Below are 19,891 nucleotides of genomic sequence, written 5' to 3'. Positions count from 1 at the left end.
TCTAATAACAAACCGGCAGCTCACTTCACATACATATTTAAAACGTAATGAAATGCTTTTAAATTCCGTACAAGCCGCGAAATTGTTGAATTCCGCTGTTGAATTATATTTAACTAAGATTTAGCGATTTTTGGAACGTTTGAGTCTTATGCAATTTTTGGTTTTTTAGATATATTGTCAAAATTGGCTGCTGGAAAAAAGTGGCTGCTATCTTGATTGGCCGATAAAAGTTGCATGCCAGCTTGAGTCTGGTCATTTTTTGTACAGGAACTTCTTAGGAAGAAAGATAAGAAGTTAGCAATATCCTTTAACTCTACTTTCCGCTATATAGATGACGTTCTTTCACTAAACAATTCAAAATTTGGTGACTATGTGGATCGCATCTATCCCATCGAATTGGAGATAAAGGATACTACAGATACAGTTAAGTCGGCTTCATATCTTGACTTACATCTAGAAATTGACAATGAGGGTCGGTTGAAGACAAAACTTTACGACAAAAGAGATGATTTCAGCTTTCCAATTGTGAACTTTCCATTTCTAAGTAGCAACATTCCAGCAGCACCTGCATACGGGGTATATATCTCCCAATTGATACGATATTCCCGTGCTTGCATTTCCTATCATGATTTTCTTGATAGAGGGTTACTGCTCACAAGGAAGCTATTAAACCAAGAGTTCCAAATGGTGAAGTTGAAATGGCTATTGGTACTTTACGGAACGGAACGGAACGGAATTTCATTTAAGGTATCCAATGGGGGCATTTATCAAAATTTCGATTTTTTTTTAAAACAAAACAAACTTTAAAATTTCTGTGTTTTACGGTTTTCCATATACAAATAACACAAATGTATACTTAATCTCATCTTCACAGGTGAAATGTGTAATAATGTATAACATCGGGAAATATTCTGTAGATGAATATGTCGGATTGTCCTGATAAATTATCATGAAATTAACGCATTTGCAAGTCATCATCGCGGCATTATGATATCTAGACTGACCTCACGTCGTCCTTTCCGACGATGATTAGAAACATTGGTTCTGATTTTAACTTTTTAAATTCATTATTCCGTTCCGTTCCGCAAAGTACCAATTGCTCTGAGGAATTGGTATTTAACGCAATCAACGGAAACAGACATCTTTAATGTAATTAAAGCAGTATGATAAAAAAAATTGTCTGACACCTCTTTTTGCATGAGTGGTATGTGTTTTAGATAGCATTTTCGACTTGATCAATAATAAAAAATTTAACACAAAGGCAGGTTACACAAAAAGTCTTTCTCCTTCCATCGGTAATTATATCTTAAAAAAGAGGCCTTCAACATGCCGTTCCGACGATGATTAGAGACAGTGATCAAGTTGAATCTGATTTAAACTTTTTAATTTATTTTTCCGTTCCGTTCCGTTCCGCAAAGTACCAATTGCTCTGAGGAATTGTTATTTAACGGAATCAACGGTAACAGACATCTATAATGTAATAACAGCAGTACGATAAAAAAAAAATGTGTCTGACACCCCTTTTTGCACGATGAATAAGTGTTTTAGATAGCATTCCCGACTTGATCAATAATAAAAAATTTAACACAAAGGCAGGTTACACAAAAAGTCTTTCTCCTTCCATCGGTAATTATATTTTAAAAAAGAGGCCTTCAACAGCCCGTTCCGACGATGATTAGAGACAGTGATCAAGTTGAATCTGATTTAAACTTTTTAATTTATTTTTCCGTTCCGTTCCGTTCCGCAAAGTACCAATTGGTCTGAGGAATTGGTATTTAACGGAATCGAACGGAAACAGACATCTACAAATGTAATAAAATCAGTATGATAAAAAAAAAGGCCGACACTTCTTTTTTTGAATGAGTGGTAATTGTTTTAGATAGCATTCTCGACCTGATCATTAATAAATAATTTAACACAAATGCAGGTTACCCAAAATCCATCCATTCCTTATTATATTTTAAAATTTTCGGGAAAAAAAATGATGAAATGGGCAAAAAAAAGTTGTCGTTAATTATTAAAGTTCGGAATGAGTTGCTACATTTGTATGTCTAAAGTAATGTTGATCCTCTTGGAATTCATTTGAATGTAAGTTTTAAATTGTGCTAATGAATATCATGCATGTGTATTTAAGTTAAAAAAAAAATGAAAAAAAAATGTCTTGAATAAAAACAAAGCTCTCGTCAATTATACCCGGCGTCATTACAGTGGTTACAAATGAAAATATCAAAATCAACCTTTTATTAAATTAGAAGTCCGCAACTTTGACAATATACAGTGCGAATGACATTAGCTTTTGATGTAGAAATACAAGTGTACTTAAACTATGACAGTGTCAATTTTTTAATTACATTGTGTTAAACTCGCACGTCAATCTTTTGTCTGTCAAGTTTTGCCGGACAGCTGATTGGATAATAAAAAATGAGTTTGTCACCGCCTTCAATCGGACAAGGACGTTTGTGCTTTTTTACATGTGAACAGTGGACATTTGATAAAACTACTAAAATGGCCGAAAATTTGCGCTTTTTACTTGTGAAATTTAACTATGTACCTGTAGTCATACGCAACTCATTAAGCCTTTATTGTCATTCGAGGTTGTTTGTTTTCCCCTCTTCGAATACATACATATATTTTCATTAATAACACAGGAACAGTTTTTACTAATAAGATAAGATAAGATAAGATATTTTTATTTCCAATTATGGACCCCAAAGGGCATAAACATTACAACATCAATAATTTTTTCATAATACAATACAAACAATGAGATAATAAAAAAAAAAAAGTTAAACGAGAACTATTTAAGTTCTTAAAGAATACGTAGATAAAGAATCTATAGTATGTTTTTTTTTTTTTAATACTAATGCATTTTATTGCAAGTGTGGTTGATATAGATAACAAACGAGCAGCCCAAAAAGAAAAAAAGAAAAATAGATATCCACATATGTATAGTACACAAAAAGTTGGATCAATTAAATATAAAATAATTAGCCAAAAAGAAAGTAGAAATTAAACATGTCCATGACTCATCCTGTGTCAGCAGCAAATAGGAAAGCATTATGGTTTCCTAAAGGCAGCTGACACCAGGGGGCGATACCTTATGGGCCATAGGCATGTAAAATGTGTGTAAATGTCTCTTTCCTACCTGTATCAAAAGCAAACAAGGAAGCATCATAGGTAACTTGAATGCAGTTGATACCAGGGGACGATGCCTCAAGGATATAAGAGAACATTTGAATAAATAATATATCTTAACAATTTTTTTTTTTTTTTAATCGGCTAGTATGTTTGTGATATTCAGATGAATATAATTTTCTATGTCCAATCAAATGTATATACACACATAGATTTCCTTTAACTAATCTTCACTAAGGAAGATGTTTGTATATAAAATTACATATTATTTTAAGTAACTCAACATTTTCTACACTAAATAACCAGATAATTTTGCTTTGACTGTTCATATGATTAAAATAAGAATTATATTGTGCAATACTAGCTAACATACAATTTCTATCATCCTCAAATTTGTTACAATCAAATAGAAAATGAGCCTCATCTTCGACAGTATTGGAAGAACATTTATTACATATTCTGTTAATTCGGGGAATACCCTGATATCTACCTAATTCTATTTGTAATATATGAGAAGATACACGTAATTTAGTAAAACTTCTTCTAAGTTCAAAATTCTTGATCAATGTTAGATATTTTTCAAAACCAAAATTTGTTTTATATAAAAGGTAGGTTTTCAGTTTACTGTCTGAAAATTTATCTATTTGTTTTTTCCAACAGCTAATAAACAATATTGATAGCTTGGTTTGTATATATTTCTTAAATTTGTATAAGGATTCACAAAATGGAGCATTAACGGCATTTGTATAGTCAATACCAAGTATTTTAAAAACAACATTTATTGAACCATACCATGATGTTATATTCATGTGATGTAGTGTCTTTGATTGTGTATATGCCTCTTTTAATAGAGGAAAATTATTACCTAAATTCTCTAATCTATACCAGTACAATAACATTCCTTTTATAATATTAAAATATATTGGAAATCTTCCAAGTTCAGATAACACTGCAGCATTTGTTGTTTTCTTGTGTACCCCAAGTATAAATTTACAAAATTTTATATGAAGTTTCTCACAGGGTAAACCTGAATATAGTTTTTCAAAAGATATATCTTCCTTCTTACATTTAGAGGAAAGAGAATTAAACATCCCCCATATTTCGCTACCATATAATAAAATAGGTTTTACAGTGTGGTCAAAAACATGAATACTTGTTTTTACATCAGGATTAAGTGATAAAAGATCTTTCCTTAATTTGAAATGAGCTTTCAGGGATTTTTTGTATAGTTCATTTTGAGCATAACTGAATGAACCAGATGAGCTTAAATATAAACCTAGGTATTTGTATTTTGAAACACATTCCAGATTTATATTCTGAAATGTGAATATCTGTTTTACATGTCTGCCTGCCTTGTTGAAAATCAGCACCTTTGTCTTATTAGTATTCACATTGAGACACCAATCTTTGCAAAATTTATCAAGCATTCCCAGCTTTTCTCGTAGTCCTTCAGCTGATGTAGATAATAAAACAATATCATCAGCATACATTAAACAATGTAGATCTTTGTCATTGACATTAACTGGGTCTCTAGTATCTGACAAATAGCTGGGCAAATCATTTATGAATATCTTGAATAAATTCGGACTGAGGTTGTCACCTTGTTTGACTCCAATATCTAATGGGAAAAAATCACTTACTTGATTTTGAATTTTGACACATGATTTGCTAATTTCATACATACTTTTAATAATGTTATAAAAATAAGACCCAGCCCCAATATCTAGTAGTTTAATCTTGATCCCTGTATAATGTATAACAGTATCAAAAGCCTTCTGAAAATCAACAAAACAGGCAAACAGTCTACCTTCTTTTGAATTACAGTATTTGTTAATAAGACAGTTTAAAATAAACATATGATCTGCAGTTCTGGCTTTCCTTGTGAATCCAATTTGACTATCATGTATAATATTGTGTTCCTGAAGAAATTTGTCCAGTCTTAGACTTAATATTCTATTAAAAAGCTTTCCAATTGCACTTGTTATTGTTATTCCTCTATAATTGTTAGGGTCACTTGTATCGTTGCTTTTAAAAATTGGTGTAATATAACCTTCAGCCCAAGATGTTGGGTATATACTTGAAGACAGACAAGTATTAAACATCTGTTGAAAACTTTTTAAAAGGAAAGTCTGTCCATTCTTTATCATATTATTACTAATGTTATCCAAGCCTGATGATTTATTGCATTTTAATTGTGAAATGGCTTTGGATATTTCAGACTCAGTGATAACGGAGTCCAACTCGTTGAAACATTTTGAGTTTTCTAACTGTTTCAGTTTTTCACATAGCTCTGTATATCTACTTTGAAATTCACCTTTCAGTTGTGACAACTTTTGGAAATGTGATATCAAAGTTGATGGTTGTACTCCACATTTTTTTTTAGTTTCATTTTTTCCCTGTAGTTCATTAATTAAGTTCCAATACAGTTTTGGATTCTCTTCGTGCAAGGAGTCCAGCTGACTAATCAATGATTGTTTGTATTGTTTGTATTTATATTTCCTTAGTTTGGAGTATTCACGATTCAGTTTATAAAAGTGATTTTTGATAATTGGATCATATGGAAATCTTGAATAAATTTTTCCATAATTAAGCAAGTTAGTTCGAGCTTGTTGTAAACTTGCGTCAAACCACTTTTTGTTTTTTTGTTTGTTTGTGTGTTTTTTTAAAGGTCGTTTAAGTGATAGATTTGCTGCTGATAAAAAGATGTTTGAAAGTTTTGATGATGCTTCATCTACTGATGTCTGAGTAAATTGAATTGTGCTGTTGTTGAATTCTAGTATGTAGTTTTGTACTAATTAACGGTACAATGAATCTATTTCTTTCACTTCATTTGAACCAAATTAGGGACAGACCATTTAACTTGCAGGGGGGGGGGGGCATGGGTTTTTTCTCGTAAGATTTTTTGTTGCGCGCTACGCAAATTTATTAATTTTTGGGAAGTGGCGGGACAAATTATTTTTTTCAAATTTAATATAATTTTTTATGGTTAATATCCTCTGTCAGAATATATTTTTTCTCCCCTTGCTGGCCAAATTATTTATTTTCTCAAAATTCAGAATCAAAATATTTATTTACGAAAAAAACATGCCCCCTCCTTGCAAGTTAAATGGTCCGTCCCTTAATTCTTTCATGAAAATCGGAAATTAAAGAACAACCACATTCTCTACCAAAAATAACACAAATCGACTGAGTCCGGCGACTCCGTTATTCATTGAAGTAAATGTTTATGAGGGTGTGGATGCGGTTTACAGAATATATTATAAATAAGGGTACGAATGCCCTTTACCGTCAGGCGTCAAAATGTCTTTTCGGCTACGGTACCGTTAGCGTCAAATTGGCTAAAATTTTGTCGTGATTCGTCAAAATAACCTTATCTTAATTCGTCAGAGATCTCAAAAAGTTTTCCGTTACCGTTATTTTTGGAAAGAGTTAAGAGTGATTCGTCATAAATAGAGAAATTGGGCAAAAAGGGGAATATTATACAGAAATATCGGCCCAAAAAAAAAATACAGGGTAATGGAATGCTAAAAATAAAGAATAAGGTAAAACATAAACTGATTAAACTGAAATAAATGATTAACGAAAAAACGAAAATAAGCGTTTTCTGTACCTACAGGTATGAAGGCAACTATAATATATCAATTTTCAATAATAACTATCTATTGGAGATAAGTAAAGACAAAGACTATAATGTAAAAACTATGATATAACAGGAAATTTCATATGTCCGACCGGAACACAAGAATTTTACAGAAAAAAGCATATTTTGTTTATGAATAGAGTAAAATGGCATAAAATTACAAAATACAGAAATGAACACACACCCTAGCCCCCTCCTCCAATCCGGAGGCTCATTTAGCAAATCACTTTCAAAATGATTTAAAAAGAACTCGTTCACATTCCTATAACGACGGGTTAAATTTTGTTTTCATTTTTGAGTGTTTTTTTATCGATCTGATGCGGAAAATCTACAAAACTGACTATACTGAAAAGAGAAAAAAAGACCCTGTTAAGAAATGTGTTGTCGATCACGATAAAAATTCCTACCCTCTCCAAAAACATGCATGGTTTGAACGTGATCTTAAGTTTTTTTTCTATAAAGAGTAAACATTGGAAACAGGGAATGTTTCAAATTAAGAGACAACAACCCGACAAAAAGCAGAAAAGACTTAAGGACAACAATGAGTCTTCACCGCACCGAGAAATTATTTATCAGGTCGGGAATGCTATCTAAAACACTTATTTCTCGTGCAAAAAGGGGTGTCAGACACATTTTTTTTATCATACTGCTTTTATTACATTATAGATGTCTGTTTCCGTTGATTCCGTTAAATACCAATTCCTAAGAGCAATTGGTACTTTGCGGAACGGAACGGAACGGAAAAATAAACTAAATAGTTTAAATCAGATTCAACTTGATCACTGTCTCTAATCATCGTCGGAACGGGCTGTTGAAGGCCTCTTTTTTAAAATATAATTACCGATGGAAGGAGAAAGACTTTTTGTGTAACCTGCCTTTGTGTTAAATTTTTAATTATTGATTAAGTCGAAAATGCTATCTAAAACACATACCACTCACGCAAAAAGAGGTGTCAGACAATTTTTTTTATCATACTGCTTTAATTACATTAAAGATGCCTGTTTCCGTTGATTCCGTTAAATACCAATTCCTCAGAGCAATTGGTACTTTGCGGAACGGAACGGAACGGAAAAATAAATTAAAAAGTTTAAATCAGATTCAACTTGATCACTGTCTCTAATCATCGTCGGAACGGGCTGTTGAAGGCCTCTTTTTTAAAATATAATTACCGATGGAAGGAGAAAGACTTTTTGTGTAACCTGCCTTTGTGTTAAATTTTTTATTATTGATCAAGTCGAAAATGCTATCTTAAACACATACTACTCATGCAAAAAGAGGTGTCAGACATTTTTTTTTATCATACTGCTTTAATTACATTAAAGATGTTTGTTTCCGTTGATTCCGTTAAATACCAATTCCTCAGACCAATTGGTACTGTGCGGAACGGAACGGAACGGAAAAATAAATTAAAAAGTTTAAATCAGATTCAACTTGATCACTGTCTCTAATCATCGTCGGAACGGGCTGTTGAAGGCCTCTTTTTTAAAATATAATTACCGATGGAAGGAGAAAGACTTTTTGTGTAACCTGCCTTTGTGTTAAATTTTTGATTATTGATCAAGTCGAAAATGCTATCTAAAACACATACTACTCATGCAAAAAGAGGTGTCAGACAATTTTTTTTATCATACTGCTTTAATTACATTTAAAAAGATGTCTGTTTCCGTTGATTCCGTTAAATACCAATTCCTCACAGCATTTGGTACTTTGCGGAACGGAACGGAATAATGAATTTAAAAAGTTAAAATCAGAACCAATGTTTCTAATCATCGTCGGAAAGGACGACGTGAGGTCAGTCTAGATATCATAATGCATGACTTGCAAATGCGTTAATTTCATGATAATTTATCAGGACAATCCGACATATTCATCTACAGAATATTTCCCGATGTTATACATTATTACACAACTCACCTGTGGAGATGAGATTAAGTATACATTTGTGTTATTTGTATATGGAAAACCGTAAAACACAGAAATTTTAAAGTTTGTTTTGTTTTAAAGATTTTTCGAAATTTTGATAAATGCCCCCTTTGGATACCTTAAATGAAATTCCGTTCCGTTCCGTTCCGTTCCGTTCCGTTCCGTTCCGTTCTGTTCCGTTCCGTAAAGTACCAATAGCCGTTGAAATCATCCCTTCGTAAATTTAACGGACGCCATCACGAGTTGGTTGACCGTTATGGAATAACCGTTTCACAAATGATATCGGATATGTTCCTTACGTCGTAACTACAATCCCTTTCCCTTTCATGAATTTGACCTACCGAATTAGACTATTTACCGGATTTGTAATCACATAAGCAACACGACGGGTGCCGCATGTGGAGCAGGATCTGCTTACCCTTCCGGAGCACCTGAGATCACCCCTAGTTTTTGGTGGAGTTCGTGTTGTTTATTCTTTAGTTTTCTATGTTGTGTCATGTGAACTATTGTTTTTCTGTTTGTCTTTTTCATTTTTAGCCATGGCGTTGTCAGTTTGTTTTAGATTTATGAGTTTGACTGTCCCTTTGGTATCTTTCGTCCCTCTTTTAAGCTTAAAATTAGTTTTTTCGTTTGAATTGTTTTACATGGTCATTTCGGGGCCTTTTATAGCTGACTATGCGGCATCACTTTTGCTCATTGTTGAAGGCCGTAAGGTGACCTATAGTTGTTAATTTCTGTGTCATTTGGTCTCTTGTAGAGAGTTGTCTCATTGACAATCGTACCACATCTTTTTTTTTTATTATATTGGTACAAGTTTGTGTCACTCACCAACCAAAAGCGCAAAATAAAAAGATGGAGAGAAAACAACATGAGAAACAAATCTAATGATGGAAATCTGAGTTCCAACTGTTTATGTGAAATGAATGCTCCAGTCGGAAAACTTCTCATAATATCTAAATTGATTTTACACATATCGTCGTGACCTACAAAAAAAATAAAGTAATTCATGATTATTTAAATATTTGTATCTAGTATAAAATTACCCTAACTGACTCGACTCACAAAACAATAGAGTAAAGTAGGGTATAGAAATATAGTAAACTTGAACTCTCCAGTCTGGCATAACCCGTGCTGATAGGTTGCGTCTGCTGTGATATGTGACATGTACTTTAACATACGCGATATTTCTCTTGTCAGACTGAGATATTACATTTAATGTATCGTATATGGAGTGTGCTACGTCTCTAGTTTTAGAACAAGATAGTTTCTTGAGTTTCCTACTTAAAATACATCCTGTAAAAAGCCCGTTATGAATCTAATAAAAATAGCTTTAATATCAAAGAATCAAAGGGGCACTCTCTACGAGATATATAAATAAAATCAAAAGTATGATTTCTTTTGTTCAATCAATTTAATAAAAGTGAAAAAGTGAAATGATAATTTGCTTTTATTAGCTAAAATGGTTAAATTTTGTCAAATTAAGCTAATAAATATTGAAAATGAATTATTCACTTGCAAGTGAATAATTCCACATCATTCAAATCCGTATTGATGTGAACTCCAATTTAACCCCGTACAAAAAGATAGAATAACGCATGCATTTTCCGTGTATGTACGGGTATTTAAAGGAAAGAATGTCAACATTGAAAGTGAAAAAAAAGGTAATTATTTGATTAAAAAAGGTAATTAACTGATTCGATCAACACAAAATTATTCTTTTAAAGGTAAAAACGACGATAAACATAAATTTTCAATCTATAATTATACAAAATTTAATTGCACGAGTTGCTTAATCTATCTATATATATGTTTATGTTAAAATCGCTTATATGGGCATATAAGGTCAACTCGATAGTTAATTAGATGGCGTCTTGGTTAAAACTCCAACGAAACGAAGCTACATCTTATTGAGACCAAGGACTGTAAATTAGTTATTTTTATACTTTTGATAATTTGGAAAATGTTTACATTGTTATAAATAAAATATGAGATTTTGAGTCAAATCGATGAACAAGAATTTGGTAGCTAGTGCCCCTTTAAAATATCCAAAAATATTCAACTCGTGACCAAACAGCACTGACATTTAACTAGTAGCGAATTGTCAATTTACGTGTTGTTCGATCACTAGTTGAATATTTTTTTAAACTAAATTCTCCGATTAGTTTATTTCTTCGAAATAAAATTTATATCAGACGCATTATAAAGACGTAAATTTATATTCATAATTTTAAGGAAAGACTAATCAAGTTTAGGGTCATATGGCTATTCAACTTTCTCGGTTTTTATACATGCCATGGCTTTCAATTATTCGGTGCTGGGCGTTCCCGACGAAGGTACATTCAGATAATTGATGCAGTGTTGTTTTATTCAATTTGGAATTTTTTCAAAGCATATTTAAAATTTATTCCAAAACGTGTTTTGATGTATTATCACCTAGTGCAGGAAGGTATGTGTCAAAAAACTGATAACTTGTACAAAACCCTTTTGTACACAACATATACAGACGTAAGTTACAGCAACTTACTCGTGATTTAAACATCACAGGCTTCATCAACTGCTACTGTTTTTTCCTGGATATCATTGTTGACTAAGTATCTCTCTATTATAGTCGTAGCTGCTGTTGAGTGTGTTTATTTATATATATATGGTGTACAAGTGTACAACATTACAATAAATTATAAAACGTGTTGTTTTCCATTTTTTGTAATGTTGTACACATTATAATCTGTACTAATTTTTTGTACAAGTTATCAAAGTCTTATGAACCGCTTACAACAAACGAATGATGCAAGCACACAGTCTTTTCTTTCACATCTCTCTGTCTTATTACCACAACTACATGTTACAGTTAAATACTGAGCATTGATACACAAACAGTAAAAGACAACAAAAAGACTTTTAAGGATATAATTTTTGTATAAGGAGAAAAATAAAATTAGAATTTAAACCTTTCCGAAATATACTTTAACAACCAAAGGCATCAATGCGATTGTTTTGCATATACCTTTTATTTATAGAATAACAACTATATATTATATAAATAAGGCGCAGGTGAAAGGGCGAAAAAAAAACGATTGCCAAAACAAAATAATAAAGGTAGAGCCAAGATGTCAACATTGTCTTGAAGAGTGGTTACCTACTTTATTGCCATCTCCGATATATGTGGTGTTTAATTATATTATACTGAAATTTTTTTTTGTGGTTTTCAAAGTATTATTGAAATTTATTTTGTCAGTTTTTATTCCATTAATTTTGAAAGACAACTGTAAACGCCTAGCTATTTGTAACACCAAACATAATATCTTTGATAAAGAAAAAAAAAAAACAAAGAAAAAATTCCCCTTTGACATACATATATAAAAAATGAGAACTCTCCACAAGATACCAAAATGACATAGAAATTAACAACTATAGGTCACCGTACAGCCTTCCACAATGAGCAAAGCCCATACCGCGTCAGTTATAAAAGGCCCCAAAATGACCACTGTAAAACAAAGTATGTTTATAATTATGATACCTAATTATCTTACAGGAAGGTCAAACCACGAAAGATGAAGAATAGTATCCGTCCTACGATCTTGGTATCATTGATTTTTGTTTTATTTCTTACAATGGAGGTGCAGAAGTTCAATTATAGATTGACACAGTTTTTACTAAAAAGAAAGGAAACTTATCAGGATGTATGGATAAATACAAATAGAAGTCTCACTGTAGTAACAGCATTTTTTAATCTCGGAAATTTTTCGAAAGGTTCAGTTTCAAATGTCCGAACACCGGAGTCGTACAAAGTTTGGATGTCTGTGTACAAATATCTTAAAAATCCACTGATAATTTATACAGATTCGAAAATGTTTGCTGAATTCTTTACAGAATTACGGAACAATTCAGCTTTTATCACACAAATAATGATGCTATCTAGAGATGACCTATGGTCATTCCAAATCAAACCACAAATAGCCAAAATTTATTCCAAACCGGGATACCCAAAGCACTATCCGAATACATACTTACCGGAGTACACATGTATGACTCATTCAAAGCTGACTCTAGTTGCAAAAGCAATTGATTCAAAACTAATGGTATCAGACTACTATTCCTGGATAGACTTAGGCTATTACCGTGATGTGTCTAGTCGTAAAAAATATTTCTATTTAGAAGTCCCAAATGATTTTGACAATTCAAAAGTTGGTGCTAATCAAGTTTATGATGTACCTTTAAAGAACGTTTCTGCAAGATCTATTATTCTTGGTAATAAAAATTGGATAGGTGGTGGACTATTTTTAGGAAAACCAGACGTTTTAAAAAAGTTTGAATCTCAGTATAAAACCAGAGTAATGTATTATTTGTCACTTGAACTTATGAACGTAGAACAACACATACTTTATTCAATGTACACAGTCGAGGAGAGAAAGAAAAATCCAATTACAGTTGAAGTTCAACCGTACCTACCAGGGAAACAAACAGTTTTATCCGGTGATCCATGGTTTTACTTAGGATTTTTAATGTATAATGAAAACACCAACGCGTCATATCGGTCATAGCGATCATGAATAAAACAAAAGTCGTGGTGTTGCTTCGATCATGATAATCAGGAATAATAGTTGTTGCTAAGTTAACGAAGTCAAAAGCCTGTATTTCAGTTATTGTAGTTGGTTATTGTATAACATATTTGTTTTTGTTTATTGATTTATAAAAATAAATCAAGCCATCGTTTGATTGTTTGAACTTTTTTACATTTTTTAACATTTCGGAGCCTTTGATAGTTTAATGTATGCTGTATGAGTTTAGATCAAAGTTGACGACCATAGGATGACCTATAGTTGCCAACTACTTCGTCGTTTGGTTTCAGTTTATAAGTTGCCCAATTTCAATCATACCTCATCTCTTAATTGTTTTTTTTATAATCAACACTAAAGTAGACAGATAGAAGATATAGTGTATTGCCCGGCAGAAATAATAGATTGTGAAATACCCCTAAAAGTTTAGTAAGACATAATTGCAATTACAGTTTTCTAGAGTCGACGTCTAAAATTTTATAGTTTATAGTCTGATATTTTGAATATCAATAATGTGGTCATTTTTATAAATTTCCTGTTTACCAAACTTTGAGTTTTTGAAAAACTAAGGATTTTCTTATCCCAGGCATAGATTGCCTTAGCCGTATTTAGAACAACGATTTGAAATTGTAGATCCTCAATGCTCTTCAACTTTGTTCATGTTTGGCTTTATACATATTTTGATATATGCATCACTGATGAGTCTTATGTAGACGAAACGCGCGTCTGGCGTACTAATTTATAATCCTGGTACCTTTGATAACTATTTACAACACTGGGTCGTTGCCACTGCTGGTGGGCGTTTCGTCCCCGAGGGTATCACCAGCCCAGTAGTCAACACTTTGGTGTTGACATGAATATCAATAATGTGGTCATTTTTATAAATTTCCTGTTGACCAAACTTTGAATTTTTGAAAAAAAACTAAGGATTTTTTTTTATCCCAGGCATATATTGCCTTAGCCGTATTTAGCACAACGTTTTGCAATTTTGGATCCTCAATGCTCTTAAACTTTGTTTTTGTTTGGCTTTATACATATTTTGATGTGGGTGTTACTGATGAGTCTTATGTAGACGAGACGCGCGTCTGGCGTCCTAATTTAGAATTCTGGTACCTTTGATAACTATTTACACCACTTGGTCGATGCCACTGCTGGTGGACCTTTCGTCCCAGTCCTGGATCACCAGCAGCCCAGTAATCAACACTTCGGTGTTGACATGAATATCAATAATGTGGCAATTTTTATAAGTTTCCTGTTTACCAAACTGAATTTTTGAAAAACTAAGTATTTTCTTATCCCAGGCATAGATTACCTTAGCCGTATTTGGCTCAACTTTTGGGAATTTTGGATTCTCAATGCTCTTCAACTTTGTTCTTGTTTGGCTGTATACATATTTTGATATGAGCGCCACTGATGAGTCTTATGTAGACGGGACGCGCGTCTGGCGTAATAAATTATAATCCTGTTACCTTTGATAACTATTTAAACCACAGGGGCGATGCTACTGCTAGTGCGAGTTTCGTCCCCGAGGGTATCACCAACACAGTAGTCAACACCGAAAGTAGTCAACACTTCGGTGTTGACATGAATATCAATTGAGTGGTCATTTTTATAAATTACCTGTGCACAAAACTTTGAATTTTTGAAAAACTAAGGATTTTCTTATCCCAGGCATAGATTACCTTAGCAGTATTTGGCACAACGTTTTGGAATTTTGGATCCTCAATGCTCTTCAACTTTGTTTTTGTTTGGCCTTGTACATACATGTATTTTGATATGAGCGTCACTGATGAGTCTTATGTAGACGAAATGCGCGTCTGGTGTACTAAATTATAATCATGGTACATTTGATAACTATTTACACCACTGGGGCGATGCTACTGCTAATGGACGTTTCTTCCCCGAGGGTATCATTAGCCCATAGCCCAGTAGTCAACACTTCGGTGTTGACATGAAAATCAATAATGTGGTCATATTTATAAATTTCCCGTTAACCAAACTTTAAGTTTTTGAAAAACTAAGGATTTACTTATCCCAGGCATAGATTACCTTAGCCGTATTCATCACAATTTTTTGAAATTGTAGATCCTCAATGCTCCTCAACTTTGTTCTTGTTTGGCTTTATAAATATTTTGCAATGAGCGTCACTGATGAGTCTTATGAAGACAAAACGTGCGTATGGCGTACTAAATTATAATCATGGTACATTTGATAACTATTTACACCACCGGGGCGATGCTAATGCTAATGGACGTTTCTTCCCCGAGGGTATCACCAGTCCAGTAGTCAACACTTCGGTGTTGACATGAATATCAATTATGTGGTCAATTTTATAAATTTCCTATTTATGAAACTTTGAATTTTTTTAAAAACTAAGGATTTTCTTTTCCAAGGCATAGATTACCTTAGCTGTATTTGGCTCAACTTTTTGGAATTTTGAATCCTCAATGCTCTTCAACTTTTTACCTGTTTGGCTTAATAAATATTTTGATATGAGCGTCACTGATGAGTCTTATGTCGACGAAAAGCGCATCTGGCGTCCTCATTTATAATCCTGGTACCTTTGATAACTTTTCACAACACTTGGTCGTTGCCACTACTGGTGGGCGTTTCGTCCCAGATGGTATCACCAGCCCAGTAGTCAACACTTCCGTGTTGAGATGAAAATTATTACTGTGGTCATTTTTAAAAATTTCTTGTTTACCAAACTTTAAATTTTAAAAAAATAAGGATTTTCTTATCCCAGGCATAGATTACCTTCGCCGTATTTAGCAGAACGTTTTGAAATTTTGGTTCCTCAATGCTCTTCAATATTTTTTTTCGTTTGGCTTTATACATATTGTGATATGAGCGTCACTTATGAGTTTTATGGAGACGAAACCCGCGTCTGGCGTCCTAAATCATAATCCTTCTACTTTTGATAACTATTTACACCACTTGGTCGATGCCACTGCTGGTGGACCTTTCGTCCCCGAGGGTATCACCAGCCCAGTAATCAACACTTCGGTGTTGACATGAATATCAATAATGTGGTCATTTTTATAACTTTCCTGTTTACCAAACTTTGAATTTTTGAAAAACTAAGGATTTTCTTATCCCAGGCATAGATTACCTTAACCGTATTTGGCACAACTTTTCGGAATTTTGGATCCTAAATGCTCTTCAACTTTTAACTTGTTTGGATGTATAGATACTTTGCTATGAGCTTCACTGATGAGTCGTATGTAGACGAAACGCGCGTCTGGCGTACTAAGTTATAATCCTGGTACCCGTTTGATAACTTTTTAAACCACAGGGGCGATGCTACTGCTAGTGCAAGTTTCGTCCCCGAGGGTATTACCAGCCCGGTAGTCAACACTTAGGTGTTGACATGAATATCAATTAAGTGGTCATTTTTATAAATTACCTGTGCACCAAACTTTGAATTTTTGAAAAACTAAGGATTTTCTTATCCCAGGCATAGATTACCTAAGCAGTATTTGGCACAACGTTTTGGAATTTTGGATCATCAATGCTCTTCAACTTTGTTTTTGTTTGGCTTTGTACATATTTTGATATGAGCGTCACTGATGAGTCTTATGTAGACGAAATGCGCGTCTGGCGTACTAAATTATAATCATGGTACCTATGATAACTATTTACACCACTGGGGGGATGCTACTGCTAATGGACGTTTCTTTCCCGAGGGTATCACCAGCCCAGTAGTCAACACTTCGGTGTTGACATGAATATCAATTATGTGGTCATTTTTATAAAATATCCGGTTTATCAAACTTTGAATTTTTGAAAAAAACTAAGGATTTTCTTATCCAAGGCATATATTACCTTAGCCGTATTTGGCTCAACTTTTTGGAATTTTGAATCCTCTATGCTCTTCAACTTTTTACCTGTTTGGCTTATTAAATATTTTGATATGAGCGTCACTGATGAGTCTTATGTCGACGAAAAGCGCGTCTGGCGTCCTAATTTATAATCCTGTTACATTTGATAACTATTTACAACACTTAGTCGTTGCCACTACTGTTGGGCGTTTCGTCCCAGATGGTATCACCAGTCCAGTAGTCATAAATTCGGTGTTGACATGATAATTAATACTGTGGTCATTCTTAAAAATTTCCTGTTAACCAAACTTTAAATTTTGAAAAACTAAGGATTTTCTTATCCCAGGCATAGATTACCTTCGTCTAATTAGAACAACGTTTTGAAATTTTGGATCCTCAGTGCTCTTCAATAATTGTTTTGTTTTGCTTTATACATATTGTGATATGAGCGTCACTTATGAGTTTTATGGAGACGAAACCCGCGTCTGGCGTCCTAAATCATAATCCTTGTACTTTTGATAACTATTTACACCACTTGGTCGATGCCACTGCTGGTGGACCTTTCGTCCCAGTCCTGGATCACCAGCCCAGTAATCAACACTTCGGTGTTGACATGAATATCAATAATGTGGTAATTTTTATAAGTTTCCTGTTTACCAAACTGAATTTTTGAAAAACTAAGGATTTTCTTATCCCAGGCATAGATTACCTTAACCGTATTTGGCACAACTTTTCGGAATTTTGGATCCTAAATGCTTTTCAACTTTTAACTTGTTCACTGTGTCTAAACCACACCGGCAAAATTTGCTCGGACTCGATGGTATCTAACATCCGGCACAATGACGGAACACCAATAGACAAAAGAAAGATAGGTTTCTCCTTATTTTTTAATTTTTTGTATGATATCGAAGAATATATATACATATACAACTATTTTCTATTGTGAGATGCAATATCTTCTACAACCGTTCTATATTAACGGAGAAATAAGTCAAAATGCATGTCAAAATGACGAATTGAGTGAACCTTGCCTCGAAATTGTTTAATTTCTCGTTAAATAGTTTACATGGTACAGAAAGAAAGGTACGGGAAGATAGATATTGACACGGAGATTGCAAATTTATTTATTATGAGCATCTCAATAATTTTATCTCTGTGTATGGAACAAAAGAAATGGGTCATGTCAAAATTGAACTGGTCGGTTTCGTCAATGTATATAACCCGGTTTCGTCATAAATTTCAAAATGCATAACCCGGTTTGGTCAAATAAAAAAATCATAATCGCATTACATTATAATTGATTATTTAACTTCAGCGTTCAAAAGGAGTTGTGTGGGTCGTTCGAAAACAAGTTCGTTCACCGAACAGCGGCTTATTATTTATATGAGTCTCAGATTCAAATAAATAATAAGCAAATTCCTACTCTTATAGAACACGAATATTTTAATTTAACTTTGAATTCCGAAACTTTTTAACAGCATATTGAGATTAAAGCTCTCTAAATATGCGTTTTCTATATGAGTTATGGGAAAATATGTTAAACATGTTTAAACTTGAAATTAAAGCTTACGGTCTTAAAAATCGAAAACACAATTGATATGTGATTTTCTCGCACAAAAGAATGGACACCTTTATAAGTAATTTAATCATTCAATGTATGTAATCTTTATACAGGAATCACTATAGTTTTGGCAACCAAAGGTGGGATCGGGGCGTGCAACCTATACGTCATCTAGATTCGCCATTTAACTTATAAAGTGGATACCGAATTAAAATATTGTAAGAAATGAGAAAACATGGACACCCGGGAAATCGGATTATGTGAGTTGGATTATTTTTTTTATAATTAATGCCGAATATCAAGTTCTTTTTATCGATTTCTAAACATTTTTTTCAAATATATATACAAGTTATATAGGAAAATGATAAGGCAGACAAATATATAAATAAATCGACTTGGCCGATATCCTAATAAAACTTATTGACCTTTTATTACGATTTTTTTTTTCATTTCTTTGCGTTTTTACACGCCCGTACCAATATTGACAGGACGTATTATTGTATACACCCGTCTGTCCGTCCGTCCTTCCATCCGCCCGTTTCTCCATCTTTCAGTTATTCGGTCCGTCCGTCCGTCCGTCTATCTATCCGTCTGTCCAGCATAAACATGTCGCACCGTAACTTCAGGACAGCTGATCTTATTTTCTTAAAATTTAACATTGTTATTTCTTATAATGGTCAAACGATCTGTAAACCTTATAGTGAAAATCAAATTAAATCTTTTTGAGTTACAGAAAATGTAAGTGAAACAGGAATGTGTTTTTTTTTAACATGTCCCGCCATATCTCAAAAACGAAGTATTATAACTGCATCAAACTTTATGCACTTCTTAGTTAAAAGGCAAGCCAAAAGTTTAGATTGAAAATGGCAGGATAACAAGTTATGTAAAAAGGGAATAAACTACTACTTAAAAAGGACAGAATAAAGTGAAATATAAAAAAAAGCAGGACAGAGATAAAAACTGAAAACAAATGCAGGACAATATCCCCCTAGCCCCCTGTTTCACTCTTACAATACATAAGAAGCTTCCTAAGAGTTGTCTATAAATATAACTGAGGCATAAAAAATAACAATAACAGATCGTTCATCCTCAATGATGTTTTTTTCTAGTATGATTAGACCTGCTAGATCTGTATCGAAAGCCTTTGTTGCATACTTGGCAATGATATTGGGCTACACATTTCTTGCGCTTTCCTGTCACATGGTCAGTTAGTAGATCTTTCCGGTCAAATCTTTTAGGGCACATTGAACACTGG

The 19,891-nt window shown here is 33.2% G+C and overlaps 1 protein-coding gene across 1 annotated transcript in view; it reads left to right on the top strand.

Moving 5' to 3' along the window:
- Positions 1-13,323, top strand: part of LOC134712316 (uncharacterized) — a 33,804-nt gene extending 20,481 nt beyond the window's left edge. Inside the window, exon 2 of the mRNA XM_063573748.1 lies at positions 12,231-13,323. Within this exon, the coding sequence (XP_063429818.1) occupies positions 12,250-13,239 (990 nt within the window). The 5' untranslated portion in view covers positions 12,231-12,249 and the 3' untranslated portion in view covers positions 13,240-13,323. The remainder of the gene's footprint in view (positions 1-12,230) is intronic.
- The last annotated feature ends 6,568 nt before the right edge of the window (positions 13,324-19,891 follow it).

This window comes from Mytilus trossulus, chromosome 3 (assembly GCF_036588685.1).
Source record: "Mytilus trossulus isolate FHL-02 chromosome 3, PNRI_Mtr1.1.1.hap1, whole genome shotgun sequence".
Lineage (NCBI taxonomy): Eukaryota > Metazoa > Mollusca > Bivalvia > Mytilida > Mytilidae > Mytilus > Mytilus trossulus.
The sequence above is the reverse complement of the archived record's forward strand: the minus strand, read 5'-3'. Positions and strand labels throughout refer to the sequence as shown.